This window comes from Protopterus annectens, chromosome 2.part0 (genome assembly GCF_019279795.1).
Source record: "Protopterus annectens isolate FY-2018-M chromosome 2.part0, PAN1.0, whole genome shotgun sequence".
NCBI lineage: Eukaryota > Metazoa > Chordata > Ceratodontiformes > Protopteridae > Protopterus > Protopterus annectens.
Window position 1 is genome coordinate 1,842,364,847 of NC_056728.1, and position 20,150 is coordinate 1,842,384,996.

General features: G+C 40.3%; 1 protein-coding gene across 1 annotated transcript in view; it reads left to right on the forward strand.

The window, feature by feature from the left end:
• The first annotated feature begins 2,756 nt into the window (after positions 1-2,756).
• LOC122792896 (zinc-binding protein A33-like) overlaps positions 2,757-20,150 on the forward strand; it is a 486,444-nt gene continuing 469,050 nt past the window's right edge. The window contains exon 1 of the mRNA XM_044060454.1: positions 2,757-3,319. Within this exon, the coding sequence (XP_043916389.1) occupies positions 2,798-3,319 (522 nt within the window). The 5' untranslated portion in view covers positions 2,757-2,797. The remainder of the gene's footprint in view (positions 3,320-20,150) is intronic.

The window sequence follows — 20,150 nt, forward strand, 5'->3', positions numbered from 1 at the left end:
ACAGTTTCTTGATTTTGATACTAATGAATTATGCTCCATAATTACTTAGATGGAGATTACCCCTGGCTAACATATTTAGGTCATAATTAAAATCTTCCCAGTAAGTCACCAAGTATATTGAGTGCATAGCACAATGCTTAAGCAGCCAGGTTTTAAATAGGATGGATGGATAATTGCATTATGGTTACTGTGGCCTGTAATGCTGTCCCATGATAGGCATTGCTTTCCTTTTAGGAAACACTATCAGGCACCCATTGCCTAACCATCAGCACTTTGAAAGGCCATAGAAGAAACTTTCTTAATGTACTGCACAACACTCATAAATTCATCCCCTGTTGTTTTTACCATTTCTTTTACCTGGTGTGTGTGTGTGTGTGTGTGTGTGTGTGTGTGTGTGTGTGTGTGTGTGTGTGTGTGTGTGTGTGTGTGTGTGTGTCTTTGTGTGTGTGTCTGTGTATGTGTTTAAGTTCTCCCTTCTTTGTTTTCTATAGTATCATGCAATCTGCATCAAACCCTCACAACCAGTAGCCTGTAAGTAGGAATATTGGCCATATAGTTGAATAGTACAATACAAACCAAAATCACAGGTCCCACGAAGTAGTAACTACCCAAATCAAATTTAAGCAACCTGGACAGCCTACACGTCACCACCCGGATAAATGAAAAAAAATAAAAGCCAAAGAGATTAGCTTGAGAGCAGTGCTGAGTTTGTTGAAAGTGAACCTTTGCTTCTTGCTAGAAGCTCTCTGTGTAAAGCGTTTGATCCCTTTCAAAAGTTCTTAAACAAGTAGAATCTTTAACAAATCTCCAAAAAAATTCACCTTTAGTCATTTTCTTCAAAGAAAGCTTATTCAGATTATCATTTTCATCTTCTAGACTTCACCTAATTGAAAATGTTTATAAAAAAGTAACTTAAGGCTTGTTCTTATATACAGGTTTCCGCAAAGGGAGAGGGATGAGCAGTTGGAATGATTGGTTGGTGTTAAGTTTATTTCTGATTTGTTATGTTTAGTGTTTTCCAACTGAATGGGACTTTTACTCCTTAAATTACATATTTTTCTATAGGTGGTGTCTTTTAAGTCTTTTTTCTGCAGGAGGATGTGAAGTCCTCTCACTTCCAACTGAAGCTCCCAGCTCCTTTGTTTAAAACTTTCATTGCCAAACCTTTCTGCTGTTTGCTCCCCAAAGTGTAAAGACTGTTAGCTACTATAAATACCTGATAAGTCATTGGCACATGATCAAAATTTTTTTGTTTTCTTCCTCTGCTAATTAGTAAGCTTTATATTAAGCTTGTCTCAGTCTGTAATAAGCCTTGTACTGTGAAGTCCCCCCCCCAAAAGAGGACAGGTGCAGACCATCCCTGGCAAAGCAGCATGGTCTATCAACCATATCCTCCCAGGCTAGTAAATATTGTACTCCCTTCAAATGATACCAAAAGAAAACTAAACCAATTTTTAAAGTCAATTATCTTCTGTTTATGCTTGGCTCTTGCTGAACTGGGACACATAGTCTAAGGCCTCTATCATGACTGTCTTCATACAGTCCAGCAAGGTGCATCTCAGGATGTTAACCTCCACTTGGACTATGAGTGAGTCATACTGGTACTTATGTTTCAACAACCTAACTGTATGGATGATTTGTCAGATCCTGGCCCCTGACAGACAACTGAATCAGTGAATCTCTTCTTACTCAGCCTGGTAAGTGGGACATCTGTGTCTGCCTGTGACCAAAAATATTCGCTGCTATGGTTGTTTGCCTTCTGGGCTGCGAAGCTGAGATGCATTGAGTTGTGACTGTATGTATCAGGTGGTTATTGTTTTAGTAGAGTGCTTTTTGATGTTGCTGAGGATATTTATTGTGGGTGTAATGTCTGGGAGGCTTTCGCGGTTTAGGAAGATTACACCAAAGAGCATTAGTGTGTGTGAGTCTATGTATCTGGTACAAAGTATGTGTTGGGGGTGTAGTGTGTGTTTCTGATAATCTGTTTGATATTATAAGTGCTTGCATATGAGAGCCTTACCTAGAATGACATAGTGTAGCCTACATCTTTCACATACTGTTTCAGTTTGTTTAAGAATTAGGGATGTCCTGTTTTAACAAAGGTTCACATAATGGTCCTGGAGGTTTTGCTCTACCCAAAAGACTACATAAGAAATTATTTTCTCTGCAACTATAGATTATTCTCCAAACAAACTTCTCTCACTACTGCTGCAGCTTTATTTCTGGGTATTGCCACAAAACAAACAAAAAGGTTAATGTCTACAGCTAGGCTTCTGCTGCTAGAAGGAAGTAGCATAAAGTGATATGCTTCAAAGCAACACATCAGACTACAGTGACTGTGCATTCAGAAAGCAACACTTAGTTTTATAGATTGCACCTCAGTGAATGTGAGGCCTTTTTTTGTATTCCTCTTGAGGAAGAGACGTAACTTCCTACCACTTTTTTCTATATATCTCACCACTATAATATATCTTTTATAAAATTAAAAAAATATATACTGCTAATTTCTCCATGGCAAGATGTGTCACTAATGCTTATGCCTTCATTTTTGGGTAACTTTACCTAATCATAGTTTCAAGTTATGTAAAAAAAATGTTTTAAAAATATAATGAAATGGCATGGCCATTCAGTAGAGAAATTAGCATTCTCCTCTATTATAGACTGTCAGGCAAGCAGACATCCTGAAACTGAAAGCCTTTTGAAATTAACCAACAGCAAAGACATGTAACTCTGTCATAACGCGTCATGCTCTTGCATGAGGAAGTACACTTTCAGCATTAGATTAATGTCATTTTAAATGTTGAGAGATTACTTTCGACTAACAGACAGACTCCATATGTGCAGAACAACACCTGCAGTTACAGAAATTGAATTTTTCAGTAAAGACACACATTTATATGCTTTTGCAATGTCTGGCTCCAGATGTTCGGTGTCTAGCCTGGAAGAAGACTTAACCTGTCCTATTTGTCATGACATTCTTTCTAACCCAGCAACACTTAAGTGTGGACACAACTTTTGCTTGAGATGTGTGTCTGAATATTGGGAACTGGTGGATTCTCAGACTTGCCCCCTTTGTAGGAAGCTTTGCTCCCGCAATGATCTTATCAGAAACTGCACACTTAACAATGTTGTTGAAACATTTCGTAAAGAAAAGAAGCTGAGTAGAAGCAAGGAGGATTTGGTCTGCAATCAACACAATGAGGAGCTAAAACTGTTTTGTTTGGAGGACCAGGAAGCAATCTGTCTTATCTGTTGTACGTCTGCAAAGCATGAGAATCATAAATGTCGCCCAGTGCAAGAAATTGCTGCAACATATAAGGTATGAGCTTAGTGTAAAACATAACTTTTATAACAGTGCTAACTTTGCTACCCTTGTGAGAGACTGATCATTAAAGTCTTTTAAATGTGACTAGATTAGTATTACAAATCAAAGCAGCAAAATGCTGAAATGGTAATGCAAAGATTTGAACAAGAACAGAAAACACTGATAGTGCCAAAGACAGATCGATGGGAACATGCTCCTTGTGAAAGTAGTGAACTGGCAGATTTTAAAAATTCTTTGGAGGGTAATTTGTTGGCAATGTTGGGGGAACCAATGTTTGTAGCTCTTCTAATTCTTCTTTCAGCTGCTCCCATTAGGGGTCGCCACAGTGGATAATTGGTCTGCAGAATGAGTGGCAGTAGAGTTTTACAGTGTCGAGTTACCCGACCTTCCTCAGAAGGCACACACATATACACACTCACACCTATGGCAAATTTAGAGTGTCCAGTCCACCTGCAGCATGTCTTAGGAATGTGGGAAGAAACGGGAGCACCCATAGGAAACCCACACAAAGACAGGGAGGACATGCAGATTCCACACAGAAGCCATCCCTGCCGAGAATTGAATCAGAGAACCTCTTGCTGTGAGGCGACAATGCTAACCGCTGCACCACTGTGCCGTCCTGGAGCCAGTGCTTGTAACTAAGGAAGTGATTTATTTTTTTTTTTACTAGAATATAGGATCCGAATTGCTCTGACCTTGTAAGGCCTTACTAGGTTTAATGCTTTTGGTTGCCAGAAATGCATTTACTAAAATATGGAAATCAAAATCTAAACCGACTATAATTGTAGTGCTGGATGTTGTAAAGGAGGTAAAAGAACTGGAGTTGGGATCTTTAGGAAGAAGAACGAGGAAATTATATTGAAGTAAATGAAATTTGTGGGAACATTATATGCAGAATACTCTTCAAGAAGAGGACTATGATTTAAGGGAAGGCATGGTGGAGTGAATGATGATTGTTAAAAGTTAAACATGTATAATGCATGAAAATGAAAAATGTTTTTCATGCTTTGTTTTTTTTTTTTTTTTGTATTATGTGTACCTATATCACTTTCTACAGTGTCAGAATTTAATAAAGATATTTAAAAAAAGAACAGAAAACATTTTAACAAGCTTAAACTGGGCTTTATGGAGGCTAATGCCATTATTGCTGGCTAAGTAAGGCTAGATAAAGTGAGAAAGACAAATATATCCATGCCCTGTGATTGCACTAGGCTACCCTACTGTTATGCAGTAATTCCAGACAGTTTGCAATGTGAGGTAGGCCTCTCTGCACTCATGTTACACGTATCCCTGTTTCATAACAGCTGACCTCGGCCATGTCTCTGCTGAGCGGATTTTATTAAGTAATATAGAACACAGTTGCTCAGCAACAGTCATTGAGTCTACCAACAACTTACAGCTATTACCCCACTATGCCTCAATAACTGTGCGAGTGTATTGGCAAAGAAAGAAAAAAGCTAACCTAACTAAATGACCAAACTAGAGTATCACTGTGAAGAATGAAGATATTTGCTGTCCCTCTAGTCCATTCCATTTCACTACTGACAGTGCATACTGGTATATGTCAAAATATTGATAAAGGGATGTTACACTAAACGGATAAATATTGTACTCCCTTCAAATGATACCAAAAGAAAACTAAACCAATTTTTAAAGTCAATTATCTTCTGTTTATGCTTGGCTCTTACTGACCTGGGACACATAGTCTAAGGCCTCCATCATGACTGTCTTGCTTTTTTTGAACCTAAACATTGCTCATTTAAAAATAATTGAAAGGCAATAGTTTTCTTGTTGCAAAATTTTGATTTATTCACTGTCATCTCATCTAGGAAATAGCCCGTTTAATCTACCTTTCCATAATTGAGTTTTATGTTTGCTTGTTTTCCAGACAAATGTTGTTTGCAGGAATAAGAACAGCTTGAAACGTACAATCCTGCTTGATCAAAATTGCTTGATAATATACTCAGTCAAATGATAAGACACTGAAATATATGTCCTGTATGTTTTTTCATGTAAATTGTGGAAACAGCTTTTTGTTTTGTAATACTTAGTGCAAAATTACAAAATTATATGTAGATTTTTTCCATTGGACATCTTTTCTTGTATCTTCTCAATGAGGGGCGTCATCCCTCCAGACATAGTTATTCTCCATCCAAGACTATACCATTTTAAAGAAAGTATAAAATGCATTTTTGCACATATTTGTGTTTTGCTCCTTCTCGACATTGCAGTAGTCTTTTGAGGAGATATTTTTATTTGTGGATGGGGGTAAATGTCCACATATAATAGGTGCAGGGGAGTTTGTCCCCTCACAAAAATTGTTTTTAATGTTGGCTGATTTTTTTACTTGCCTTATGGAATAAAGACGTAAGTGATTTTGCCAATTTATAGTGTACTTCCTTTGTCTGTTTTTCAAGTATTCTGCCTTCAAGTAAAGTGTACATCAATATATCTGACTTCTTTATGTTTTAAACATTTGTTTTTCCTGGCAGTATAAGGTAACAGTTTCATTTTAAATAAATGTGTAATCATAATGCAGATGGCTACTGAAGCCTATTTCCACATTTAGAGTTGAAATAATGCCAGACATCTGTAAATGGTTGTAACATATTTTGCTTCAACAGACTGATCCAAGTGTGCTTTTGTGCTGTGCCCTGTGTAGCCTTGTAGCTTGAGTGGCCAGCTGAAAGGTCACTGCATCCCCATGACAAAGGAGGATAGTTCACTCATTGCAGTAGTTTTGGCTGTAGTTCATGAAAAGGTGTTACAGAAATGTACACAAAGGAAAACAGTTCTTGACCTGATAGTGGAATCTTTTTTTTTTAGTCAGGAATTCTACTTTCATTAAATTCCATGGGTTAATTCCATGTGCTAAAGAGGATGTGAATTCAACAAATCACCTAGCTACTGCTTCACCCATTTCCCAAAATGGATTTATTTACTTACTTATTTCTCATTTGTTAACTAGTTGAGAGGAGTGGTAAAATAACCTTCGACCAAAAGGCAGCAAAAATGACAATGATGAGAAAACATATATTAAGAAACACAATGGTGATAATAACTGGTCAAAAAGCAATATACATTGCGTGTCATAATGGATGATTGTGACACAATAATTTGAGCAAAAAGCAACAAACTTTGTGTACAGTAGTAGATTTTAATAGCACATAAGACATAATTTGCAGGTACAAATATTTTAAGCATAAATTCAAAGTTGTATTCAATACAACCATACATTCCTGGCTACAAAATCAGTTTTAGTTTACATAGCTGTTTCAGTTTGCATTATTTTAAGGCACATATTTGAGAATAGGTATTATTATTATTATTATTATTGTAATAATGGATCAAGAGGGGATAAAATCTTGAGAATGGAAACAAATATTTATTTGAAGCACAAGAGGGAAGAGTGTAGGAGGCAGGTATTTAGGTGATATATTTATTCTACAGCTGTTTATACGAGTGGATCTTGTAAACTTATCAGATATACTATGTATTTGTAAAGGATTATGGCATGGGGTTGTGACTAGTTTTTACACTGTGTTTAGAAGAAGGAGTAGGCGTAAGTGTACAGTAACACACACTTGCATATAGAAGGTGGAGTAGACACTGTGTGGATGTGGGTCACATATGCCCCTGTACAGCAGAGGGGGTTAGTGTCATAGACACGTCTCATTTCCAGGATCCTGATGCCTGAAGGACAGCCACTCTGTTCCTCTGTGCTGGGCATGCCCAGTGCAAGAAAATGAATGGACTCTAGTATGACTGGGGGAATCTTGATGACCAGCAGACATGGAGGGGAGCATGAAGAGAAAATGGACAGGCTGTAGTCATATTGTTTACTGATTGTTTTAGAAGCACAGATGCATCCACTTTGATGTCATGCAAATACTTAGGTTATTTAAGCTGTCCATCTTTTCTAATCAATAAAAATATGTACTATACTTCCCTCCTTAAAAATCACCTTGTATTGTTCTGCTGTTCTCAAGTGCAAACAAGTGCAAACTATAAGCTATTCTTTGTTTTTTTTCCTCTCTTTTATCCTATGCTGATCCAGCAGTCTCTATGGGAAATAAATGACCACTGTTATTGTACTTATTATTTTTTTGCATACATCTGGCTGCATAGCTTTGAGATATTTCTGCTGGATGGATATATCTCTTTGATCCATACCTAGGAAACAAGGAAGGAGAACAGAGAGATGTCAGAGGAAATGAACCTGACTAGGGGCCTTAATCTCAGCTGCAGCAGTTTAAGGTGTGTGAATTTACTTGATTCCCGTATCTGTAAATCTAAAATTCTTCTGTGAAGTGTATTCTTTGCTTGCATCTAGAACAAGCTCTGTTTTCAGTTTCAATGAGGTGTTTGCAAGAATGGCAGCTTTTCCATGGAGACATAATGCCCCCCTCCAATGCATACTATCTGCATGTATTTTAGTGGTCACAGTTAAACAACTGCAGCTATATGGTGATCAAATGTTGTTCCTGTGTTAACACTAGTATGTGAATTGTTTGGCTTAACCACAAGGAGCAATGCTAAAGCTCTATTCAAGCGGATGGTCATTCATGATCCTTAAATAAAAATGTGTCAGGACTTGTCTGACTGTTATCACTATCTATGCCCCCCAAAAAAGCAGCAAAATGACCAAATGGCAATAATAGTTTGGGGAGCTCTCTTGCTCAGCAAGAGAAGAAAAACAACAAATTGACTAGTCTGGTAATTCTGCTATATAAGGATCATTTCCTTGAACAACTGATTTTTAGCTTTAAGTTCAGCTCTTAAGAAAAACATGTTTAACATATAAAAGATGGTGCTTCTACTTAAAAAAGGCCTATGTGCAACAACAAAACTGAGCTAAGCAATACTGTTCTAGGTGTAAGCGTGAGCTTGGCAAACTGCAAAACAGAATAAAAAGCTTGAGGACAAAGCTGACGATTCTGAAGCCCTCCACAACAAGCATCTACTTGCATAATACAAAGAGTTCACCTCTGACTTTGACTACAAACAATTCCACAGCTCTGCCTCATTGTCATATTGCTAAATTTCTTAATTTCAGAGATCAACAAGATGTTTTTGAAAGATCGAGCAAGTTCAGCCAATTTCTTGTAGCTGGATGACCTCTGACCTCCCTTATTTAGTAAGAGTAAGAAGCACTGAGAACAAATTCATATCCAGGAAACTTCTTGCATATCTACAAGTTTATTGACAAGATGAATAGCAAGCTTTCGTTGTGTAGTTGAAAGGCAGCTCAGATTATTGTTTCCCTATCAGTTCTAAATTTAGAAAGGTGTTCTGATGTACCACCACAGCTGGAAGATGACAACAGTAGAATTATAACATAACAGTTATATTTATGACACAGCCTGAGGGCAGTGGCACACATTTTCCATGTGTAATGGCAGGATCAGACACCCTGCAGCAGCATAGCTCTCCAGGAAGTGACACAGTCAGACACTCAAGTAGATGAGGACATTACATTGTAGGCAGTAGAGGGAAAGACTCCATGTACCTTAACACCAGTTTCTCCTCAACTACAGGAGCACCTTTAGGAGGATGATATGATCTCAGAGGTACCAGTGTCGACTGTAACACCTGTGCAAAATTGTGCCAGGCACTGGCACATGTCACAGCTACCTGCATAAACATGAAAAGCATTGGCTGCCCAGTAGCATATGTGCTGGGACATTGTTTAGTGTCAGTCCAGTGTCACAGAGAATCAGCTAAAGATGGTCATAGTACTGCAGGATGCACATGCAGATATCCATCAGCACCACTCCTTTGAGGTCTCAGTCATGCAGCACTGAGAGATTGCTGTCTTTAGGATCACCTGCATCCAGCAGGCCACATCATCATAGCAAGTCAGCAACTTCCTTGATGACTATCTATGTCTTGCACAGGGCAGCATTGTACCTTTCTTTGGCAGTTCCTGTAGGGTTCCATCCAGGGGTCATCAACCAGGGCTTGAGTGGGTGGCCTGCATTACCTGGAAAAAAAGATAAACAAAAGAGGGGGAGAGAGACACAACAAGGGAATGTTGATTTAGTACTAAGCAATACATTTACTAAGGTATAACTAATTATGTAATTATTGTAAAAATTTCCACTTGCCAACAAGGTGACCATGGAACATCTTACCATGCAGGAAGAGGTGATACATTGAGCTAGTTTGCCCGATATGAAAATCATGGGCACTGCCAGGATGTGACACTTTGGTGATGCACCCCTGTTGCTCTTCCTACTGTGGCAATGCTCACCCTGTGGTCCTGAGGGGACCGTAATGGCAGCATGTCTGCAATCTGTCAAACCAAGCACCTCATGGAAATGTGCCATCCTGCAGAAGGCACACATGGTTATGGCTCGGTCCTGTGGTAAATATACTGATTCACATGTGCCATGAGTACATTGAGAAACTGCTGAAGTATCCTGAGGCAGAAGCCTGAGATATATGCAGTGTGTCCCTAGTCTGTCTGTGGGAGGTCCCTGTGACAAATGGAGTGACGGCTATACATACTTCAATATCTACAAGTATAGGAATGCAATGCATCCCCCCTGTTCCTATCTGTGGGCTATACATGCTCACTAAAGCCCTTGCAGCATCTCTGTCCACTCTAAGTCTATCAAAGGTTCCTGGATTATCAGTGTTAAAATGGGTTATTCTTTGTCTATATCTTGGCCTGCTTGGCTGTAGAGTGCTGTTGGGAGCAAACAGATTTGGCTTGGCCAAGACAAGACACTTACACTGAGAAATAGTTGGCTAACAGGAGCAGCAAACATCTTTACCAGATGCAAAGTAGATGGAAAAGGTGACATTTCACCTTTTATAATGCTTCTATGGATGGAGAGGAAACACATTAAAAACAACTAAGAATCACAAACAGGTGGGAAGAGGGTTTATTAGCATAAGAACTTCTAAAGAGAGCATTTCTCATCTGAATCTCATTACCTCTTCATTTGCATAATTTAATTGAAAGCTAGACTGGATAAGCTCGACTGACCTCTACGAAGTTTGCTGAAGCTGTAGGCGAGACCTGTGCAGATTACCTTTATGCCTAAGTACAATGACTATGAAATCTACCCACACTTTTTGGAATTGGATTTTCAGAAACATTGAAGTATGTGTTATCTTGATCAAACATAGGGGAAACCAACATCTATCATTCGGTAAAAAATATTCCCCAGATAATGTAATCTCATTGTTCTCAACTCAGTGAAAGGAACAGACATGTTTTTACATTTATTTACTTCTTTCAGATTGCAATATAAAAAACACTTTTCTCACCATTGCTGCACATTTGTATTGTCCTAATGGTTGTGCAGTAGTGGCATTAGTCTATTGAAGTAAGTGGGTGCAGGGACCCCTGCAAAACTTTTCTTTGATGCTGTCACCTGCAAGCTTAGTGGATATTCTTTTCAACAACTTTAAAGCAAGTTTTCAGTCGGTAGGTTGTGTGTTGACTTCCCATAGGGGAACATGCTGTTTCAGCTTGGTTAACAGAACATGGTTTATTTATAAATATTATTACATGCAAAGTAATGAACCTTGGATCTTCAAAGAATAAGTCAGCAGTCCAAATAAAACATGATGCAATTTAAGTGTATTATTAAAGATCTAGGGAATTTTATAAACAACAAATTCTTCTTTAAGGGAAAGCCCTTAAAACTATTGGACTGAGTTTTAAAACCACAACAACTAGGACCAATTTCATACTAATAGATGTGTTTATTTCTTATATTATATATTATACAGATTATTGAATATAATATTATGTTTAGTTTTGTTCATATTTCAAAGGGTGAGCTGATAATACTTGAGAAAAAACAGAGATATTTACTAGGAGGATTCCTGCCTACAAAGAGATGGGTTATTCTGAGTATCTAAGCTTTCTTGGATTATATTCTGTTAGGTACAGATATATAAGAGGTAGGTGGTGTCATAGCCTGTAAGGGCCTACTTGGTCCTAATTTTAGGATGTTATTATGACTGGAGTTATACGCAAATGTGAGACTCGAGGATAAAATACCTTTTTCCATCTTCCTTTTGTAATGACCACTAAGAGGAGTAGTATTTTTACTTCCTTTGATTTAAATGTAGAATCCACTCTATATCTTTGTTAGTTTATTTTTATTTCCTCTGGATCTACGACATCAGCTAGCAGCTTGCAAAACTCTGCCTTGCTGTCACTTGCCCTAAATGGCAAGTGCACTAACTCCCACTATCCTGATCCTATTTAAATTATCTAGCCCTCCTACTGCCAAATTTAGTAAAATGTATAGCCCTACCAGATCCTTAACTCTAACCCTAACCATAACACGTCCACCCTGTCCCTAACACTAACCTAAGCCTTCATTCCTGGTCCTAACCATAAAGTTCCCCTACTGCTCTCTAAACCTTAGGTCCTTGATTTCTGCCTAACCCTAAAACTACATTCGTCCTTCCTAAACCTAAACTCCTGAGCTTTCCCTAACCCTGAAACTTTGCTCCCCTCCAAAGAAAATTCCCTGATCACTCCTTAAACCTAAAACTCCACTCCCCTGCTATAGGTTTATAGGTGATTACTGGGCTAACAACCATGGGTGTGTTTTTAATCGTAGCCATGCTTTCCTTTGTGAGAATCAAACCCTGCCCCTTGGGCTTGTGAGCTAAACACCTTAACTATTACACCAATCCCTAACCTTTCCCCAAACTTAAACTCCCTGATCACTTCCTAAGTTTAAATCTCCTTACTGCTCCCTATCCCTAAACTCTCCTCCTGTTGCTTAACTCTGAAACTCCCCTCCCACTCTCAAAACCCATATTCCCCTCTTGATCACTGTCTAAAAACCTAAGCTACACTCCCATCCCTTCTCACTTCCACCCCATGGCTGCTGCACTTACCTTGCTCAAACTCGAGTAATGTGCTCTGGCAAGGTGTAGCCACTCCACTCTCTATCCATGGCTGTTGCACTTTACCCATATACATTGTTTGAGTTTGAGCATGACTGGCAGCCCACATGATCTATAAGATGAACAAGTCTCTTGCTATGAGATTGTGGTCCTCAAGCAGCTGGGTCTTGGGTGCTTGTAGTAAACCCCTTTCCCCTTCTATTACTTGTTATTAGAATAAGCTCTTGTTTTTTATGAAGTGTTCAGAATAGGTTCATAGGATCATAGGAGGTTACTAGGCTAATAGCCCTTGGGCCTTTATAAGCCTAGCCATATAAAATTCCAAATACACTTACTGATCAAGTTTGGACGGTCAATGTTAGCAGAGCGAAACTGTGATCAGTAATGACTGCCCTTGTCCAACAGGATGTAGGTGCCACCCTGGGATGAATTTATGGTCACTCATCCAGTCGTCAAGGTTGTGCTTGAACTGGGTCATTGAGGAGCTCTGCTTCACATGGAGTAGGAGCTTTTTCCAGAGGAGCAGTAATCTCTGGGAGATATATCTGTCTATTCAACATGTTCCGTTAATGTCACAGGCTAGGTTGAGATCCCTGGAGTGAGTGACTTTTGTCCCATTTGATTTGCAGATGTGCAGCATTTCCATTAGGGTAGGGTCTGAGACTGCTCTGTAGGCCAGGCACAGGGTGACTCTCAGTAGCCTGTAGGATACAGAGTACAGTGACAGGGCTTTCAGTCTTTCCACGTAGGTCATGTTTTGGAGGCCCTGAATTTTCTTGGTGAGAAACCTCTGTGGTCTCTCTAGTTGCTGCAGGTGTCTGGTGAGGTACATACAGAAGGGACCATTGCAGTCAATTAGTGGCCTGATAAGGGTTGAGTACAGTGGAGCTACAATTTCCCTGGTCATGGATGCAATAAGATGCAGAACGTAGAAGGCTTTTCTTACCACTACGGACACATGGTAATCAAAGTTTAGTTTGCTGTCAGACTGTGTTTCCAAGTCTCACACCACTGAGTTTGTATTTATAGGGGTGCTATTTATATCATAATTAGCAGGGACTACTTCTTTGCCAAAGGGGATAATGAGACATTGTTTGCATTAAGTTTTAGTCCATGACTTTGGCCCCAATCATTTGTCTGCATCAGCCCTTTCTGTAATATGTTAACATCATTGGGGGACTCTATGATTGCGTCCAGTTTACAGTCATCTTCAGACTTGGTAAGCCACAGGTCATCTACCTTCACCTGGACTTCAGAAAAGTAGATTCCAAACAGTAGAGGACCCAGCACAGATCCTTGCGATACTCTGCTGGTAACTGGTCTACTGGTGGAGGTGGACTCCCCAACTTTGACAGTGTGTGTTCTGTCAGTGAGCCAGTTTGCTACCCATGTATGGGTTGATCCCAATCTGGGAGAGCTTCTCCATGATATCTGAATGTGGGATTGTGTCAAAAGCCTTGGCTAAATTGAGATAGATAGTATGTACCATTTTGCCCTTATCCAGGGCTTTGGTGACATTCTCAAAGAAGTCCACCAGGTTTAATAAGTGAAATCTACTCTTGAAACCAAACTGGGTTGGGTCAAGAGTTTGAAGGTTCCCTATGTCCTTGTGGATAAGGTCCATGATGATTCTTTCCATGACCTTGCAGATAAGGCTGGGTAGGCTTATGGGTCAATAGTTCCCAGGGTCAGTTGATGGACCTCTTTTGTACAAAGGGATTAATGTTGCTGTTCTCTACACTGTTGGGACAAAACCAGTTTTCAGGCTATGGTTAAAGATTGGACTGAGGGGTTCTGCAAGGTTTTGTTTTAGATTGTTGAGTAAGCAGCCTGGGATGTTATCTGGTCCCATAGAGGCTGTTTTGGGCTTTAGAGAGAGCTTGTATGACCTTTCTTTGGAGATACTTGGTAGAGGACTGGTGTTGGGAATGATTTGGAGTATGTCGGGTGGGGACAGGGGGGTGAAGTTATCGCCAAATCTGTCGGAGAGGAAGTTGGCAATTTCCTCAGGTTCAGTGTAAGATTCTTTGACTATATTCACGAGAAAGTGAGATCTTTGGCTTGGCTCTGAGAGTTTCTCAGTTAATGCGTCCTTAGTTGGCTGTCAGGCCTGAACACAGTGTACTTAGAATTTCCTCAAGTTCCTATTTAGAGATATAATTTAAATGACTGAGAGATGTAGTTCATAGTAAGACCCCATAAGTAAAAACTGCTCATATTGTAGTGCTGCATATTTACCAAAAGTACAGAGGTTCACAGCTGCCTGCTTCTTCTTTACATCCAGTTTGCTACCTCCTAAAACTGCTGCTTCCCTAGGATATTTAATTCATAATAACTGAGTTAACAATCATGCGTTGTGGGAAACTGCATTACTTTTTAGCATACTATCAATATTTATTAGTGCAACTGTCTAAATAAGTCAATACTTGGATACTGTTTAAGTCTTATGGTAGTACATCTTAGGTTATGTTGTAAGCTATCCTCCATTTTTGTCCATCTAGAGTTCCTTTGCAAATTTTCTGGCTTGTGAGAAGTTTGGTATTCTGAAGCAGGACAAAGTAGGAGACCATAGGCAGCCTTTCCTTGATAACCCTTTGGTATGGATGTCCACCCATGTCTTGATAAATTGACTTGAGGTGAAGTCTGACCTAGACTTTTATTCTTCATATCTACATGCGATACCTGAGATATGTAGGGCTCCCATTTGTCATCACAGGCTAAATGAAGAGAACATTTTCCCTGCTGATCCCATACAGGGCATTGTATAGGAATGTGGGGACCATCTGCAACAAGGCTGGTATTACTTCTGACTTCTTGTTTGATGTTTACTTAGTGTTCATAACACAGACCTCTTCAGATGAAAATTTCATTCTATATTTGGTAACTGCAATGCCTGTGGGTGTCATTGTTATTCAGCTCCTTGACTGGGACAAGATCTCTGGTGGGATTGCTATCAGGTTTAAAGCAGAGATATAGGTAACCAAGATTCTCCAGTAACATAGCAATACCTCTAGGATTATAAGAAGTGCAAGGCAGTTAAGTCAAAAGACAATACAGTTGTGTAAATTCTTACCATAATGGTAGATGTCCTTGCTTTCACTGCTGCAGTATTAACAGATGGGATTTCCTGCTGTGGAAGGCCGAACATCTGGCTAGTCTACCAAAGACTCCTTGTTGCTTTTAAAAGGTACACTGAACATCACCCAAACACTCCTTGTGTAGCGTAGGGCATATTGGTGACGTTCAGGCCTACCATAATCAGAACTGAATGCCCCAGTAGGAATACAGTCCAAGAAACCCAAGAGTTAACCTGTACATCCAGGAAGGCAAATGACTAGGGGGTGGAGTGAAGGAGTGAATCACTGCAGCAGTGAAGGCAAGGACATCTACCATTGTGGTAAGATTTTACACAACTGTACTATGTCCTTACAATCACTGCTGCATTATTTTTAACAGATGGCAGAGTGCCAAAGCTCAAGAGGAAACTTGGGAAGGGGAAGGCACAGAAGAGCCCCCTAAAAAGCCATGAAGTACGGCACTATCAAAACCAGCCCTAGGTCTAGAGATACCATCTTACTTGTAGTGTTTGGTAAAGGTATGCACAGAAGTGCAGGTAGCTGCCTCAAGAGTATAATTAATATCTAAGCCCTTTAAAAAGCACCCAAAGAAGTCACAGTTCTAGTGGAACGAGCTTTAACTGAAGAAGGAAGGCTCTTGACATAAAAAGTGTAACAAAAGGAAATAGCCTTAGAAATCCAATAATAAATAGTTTGGTTGGATACAGCTAGACCCAAAGATGTAGGATGAAAAGAAACAAATAATTGATCAGATTTTCTAATAGCCTTAGTCTGATCCAAATAAACCCTAAGTTGCCTATGCACATCCAGAGTATGTAGCACCCTCTCACTGTCAAATTGCAGAGAGGGAAAAAGTAGGCAAATTAATAGGCTGATTCAGTGATAGTTCATTAACCACCTTAGGCATAAAAGAAGTGTTAGTGTGCAAGGACATCATATTCTCATGAAAGACCAAAAAAGGAGGGCAAGCCATAAGGGCCTGCAACTTAGACACCCATCTGACAGAAGTAAGAGCTAATAAAAGAGTAGTCTTTCAGGAACAATGTAGCAAGGAAACTGAAGTTGCAGGCTCAAAATGAGCTTGAGTCAACTTCTCCAAAACAAAATTAAGATCCTAGGGAGGAGGAACAGGCTTCCTCAAATCTAGAAGCTAGAGGAGGAGAAAAAGGCAGACAAGCAGAGATAGTTGATAAGTGGACCTTACTAGAAGAATAGGGCAAACCAGCATTAAGCAGCTCACACAAATAAGAGAGAACCAAAGGAACATCCCCAGTAAGTGGGTCCAAGTTACGAGAGAGACATCAAATAGAAAACCTGTTCCATTTGGATGATTAGGATTTCCTAGTAGTAGGTTTCCTGGCCTCCTGCAGGACGTGCAGCTCTTCCTCAGAAAAAAAAGTTGCCTGTGAGGAATCAAAATCCTTTCACTCATAGTGTCAGTTGAAGCCTGGACAGGTGGGGATGGATGAGAGATCCCTTGTCTTGTGTGATTAGATTCACCCTGTGAGGTAACATGTGAATCTTGAACATGACTTTTGGAATGAGAAGAAGAGGAAGGAATGCATAAAAAATCCCCTTCCAAGAAAATGAGAGGGTGTCAAACTTTGACACCAGAGGTCCTGGGACTCTGACATAAAACAGAGCAAGTTGTCTGTTGAGAGGGGAGGCAGAAAGAGCCACTTGAGGAGTACCCTACTGGTGGATAATGTCCAGAAACACACCTCTGTGAAGCATCCATTTATGGGACTGAGTTAAGGACCTTCTCAGAGTGTCTGCCATAATGTTCTGACCAGAAAGGATATAAACTGCCTAAAGAGTCACTTGGTACTTGACAGCAAGATCCTATACTAGAAGTGCCAACCGGAAAAGAAGATAAGCTCTCATTCCTCCCTGTTTGCTGATATACCACACCACTGTCATATTGTCTGTGAACATCTTGAGAGGCACAGGAAAGAAAGGAGGATGAAAGGCCTGGAGAGCCAGGAGAAGAGCAATCATCTCTTTGACATTGAAGTGCTCCTTCTGCTGACAAGATCACATCTCCTATACTTTTAGGGAGCCAAGTGTTGCCCCCATCCCATGTCTGAAGTGTTTGTGAACAATTCCAGTGAGGGAAAAGGGGGATTAAAGGGGATCCCTGGATTCAGAAACAACTGCTGAATCCACCAGTGAAGTCCCTGTCTGAGTCAAGGAAAAAGAGGAACTATAAAGTCTAGAGGATGAGCATGTTGGAGCCACACTGACTTCAGAAACCACTGAAACTTTCAAATGTGAAGTTTGGCCAAAGGGAGCATTGGAGTGGTGGAAACCATGAAACCCGCAACTGTCAGAAACTTCCTGGCAGTAATGCAAGCCAGAGAAAGAACAGTTTGAAAGAAATAAATGAGAGTTAAGGCCATGGATGGGGCAGGGATGCAAGCATTGGCACCATCTGAATCTTGCAACTCAGAAAAACATGATCCTGAGGAGTCAGAGAAGAATTTTTGAATGGAACGTTGTATAGTGAAGCCCAGGCTCTGAAGAAGGGAAACAGCAAAATGAAGATTTTGCAAAAGGGTCTCTGGAGAGGACACCTGAATCAACAGGTCATCTGAGGAAGGAAATATTTGGATCCATTGAAGCCTGCAAAAAGCAATCTGAGGAACAAGACATTTAGTGAACACCCGTGGGGCAGTAGAAGGGCCAAAGGGCAAAGCAGAGAACTAAAAATGCCAGGAAGCAACAGAGAAAAGTAAAACCTTCCTGAAAAGAGGATGGATTGGAATATGGAGATAAACATCCTTGAGATCCACAGACACCATCTAGGCCTGAGGGAGCAAGAGAGGAAACATAATCTGAAGGGACAACATCTGAAAGGAAGGTACTTTTATAAAAGTGTTTAGATGAGAGAGATCTAGAATAGATCTCCAGGCTTTCTCTTTTCTGGGCAACAGAAACAGTCTGGAGTAGAACCCTTTCCCCCTTTGGGACACAGGTACCTGTTGAATAGTACCCTGAGTCAAAAGATTTTGAAGAACCTTTGGGAAAAAGGGAAGCTGTTTCCAAGGAGGCTGAGGAATGCCCATAAAAGGAGGATGGGAGATCCATATCATGAAGTACCCCTGATGAATAATAGACAGAATTCAAGAATCTGAAGTGATATGAAGCCAAACAGGAAGAGAAAGAGAAAGGCAAAGAGAAAGAGGAATGTGGCTGGGAAGAGACGGAGAGTCATACAGCACCTGGTTTGTCCAGAAAGGAAAGCTTCAGAGTCCCTGAAAGCTGAGTAGCCTTAGCAGGAGGAGCCTGTTTGCCACTCTTCCCACCTTTACTAGAAGGGCAGGGTTGCCTACGAACAAAGGTAGGCTTAGTGGGGTAGTTTCTCTGAAATTTAGGCACAGGAGTAACAAACACATGTTTAAGGTCCTGTAAGGCCTTACCCTTATCCTGAAAGGACTTAAACAAACCAGCAGCAGCTTTCCCAAGCAAAAGTTATGAAACCAGGGGAGCATCCATCAATTTTGCTTTAATATCATCAGGTAGAGGTTGAAGCCTAAGCCAGGAATACCTCCTCATCACTGAACCAAAAACAGCAGCCCTAGAAGAGGCATCTGCTGCATCCTACCTACATTTAATAGAATGATGAATGACTTGAGAGGAAGTCCCTAGCAAGGAAAGAACATAAGTTTTGCCCTCAGAGTCTGGACAATCAGAAATAAGTTGACAGGCCTGAGAAGAAGAGCCAACACATACCTAGGCATATGGGTCTGATAATGAACACACCTAAAAGCTAAGGTAGCAGAAATGTTAACCTTCTTACCCAGCCATTCCATAGTTCTGCTATCCTTGTCAGAAGGCAATAACTTAAGTGAAGGAAGCAACTGAGATGGCCTAAAAGAGGCTACAGACACAACAGAGGGGTCAACTGCAGGGCATTTATATAGGAAAGAACAATCCTCTGCACCCTATAAAATCTGTCAGGCTTCTTGGGGAGCAGTGGACAGAGAATCATGTGCATGAGAGGCATTAGAAAAAGCATCCAACAAAGCAGCCAAAACAGGAGGAATAGCTGCAGGTTTAGGGGATTCCAACTGCAGCAACTCATAGTACCGTTTATGGGTATCAGAGACCTGAGCACAAAAAAATCCATCATCCTAGAAAGTGAGCCCCCAAAGAAAATTTCTTCAAAAGGAACATCTGGATTAATAGATTCCTCCTCCTCTGACCCATAGTCTAAAGGAGAAAATCTGACTCATCCTCAGAAGAATCCTATTCTCTAGGCCTTTTAAGGGGAGTAGAGGACCAAGGAGGAGCAGAGACCGAAACCCCTTGAGGTGGCTTTAAGGACATTAAAACAATAAACAGCCACTGAGAGAAGGTTTGCCACTCATTTTGTGCATCTGTAGGAGCAGAAGAAACATGTTTAATTTTTTGATTCTTTTTTAAGGGAACATCCTCTCAAACAAAACGAGAAGGCTCAGACCCAGGACAGCAGTTGAGAACCATGGTGGTAATTTCTTCTCCACCCAAAAACTGAGGAACTCCCTTAGGCCCCACAGAAAAAAATAGCTATGGTTCCCCCTGAATGTCCAAGATGGACACCTGCAAAGTCTCCTCAGATGCGCTGCCAGCAAGACCTTCACTGGCTTCTCACACAGTCATAGCAGAGAACTCCGACAGCACAGCCAGACGAGCCTCCTGATTTGTAATGGCCTTGGGAAAAACACTTGGCAGAGGCTGGGCAGTGGAAGATTACAGTTGTACCTTTTTCACTTTCTTCTTCCCTAGTGACTGACCCTCAGGGTGGAAGATTCCTTCCATTGTATCCTTAGTGAGAAGCTTAAGATGCTGATTCTCAAGATACAAGGAAAGTGAAGAAAGTCTAC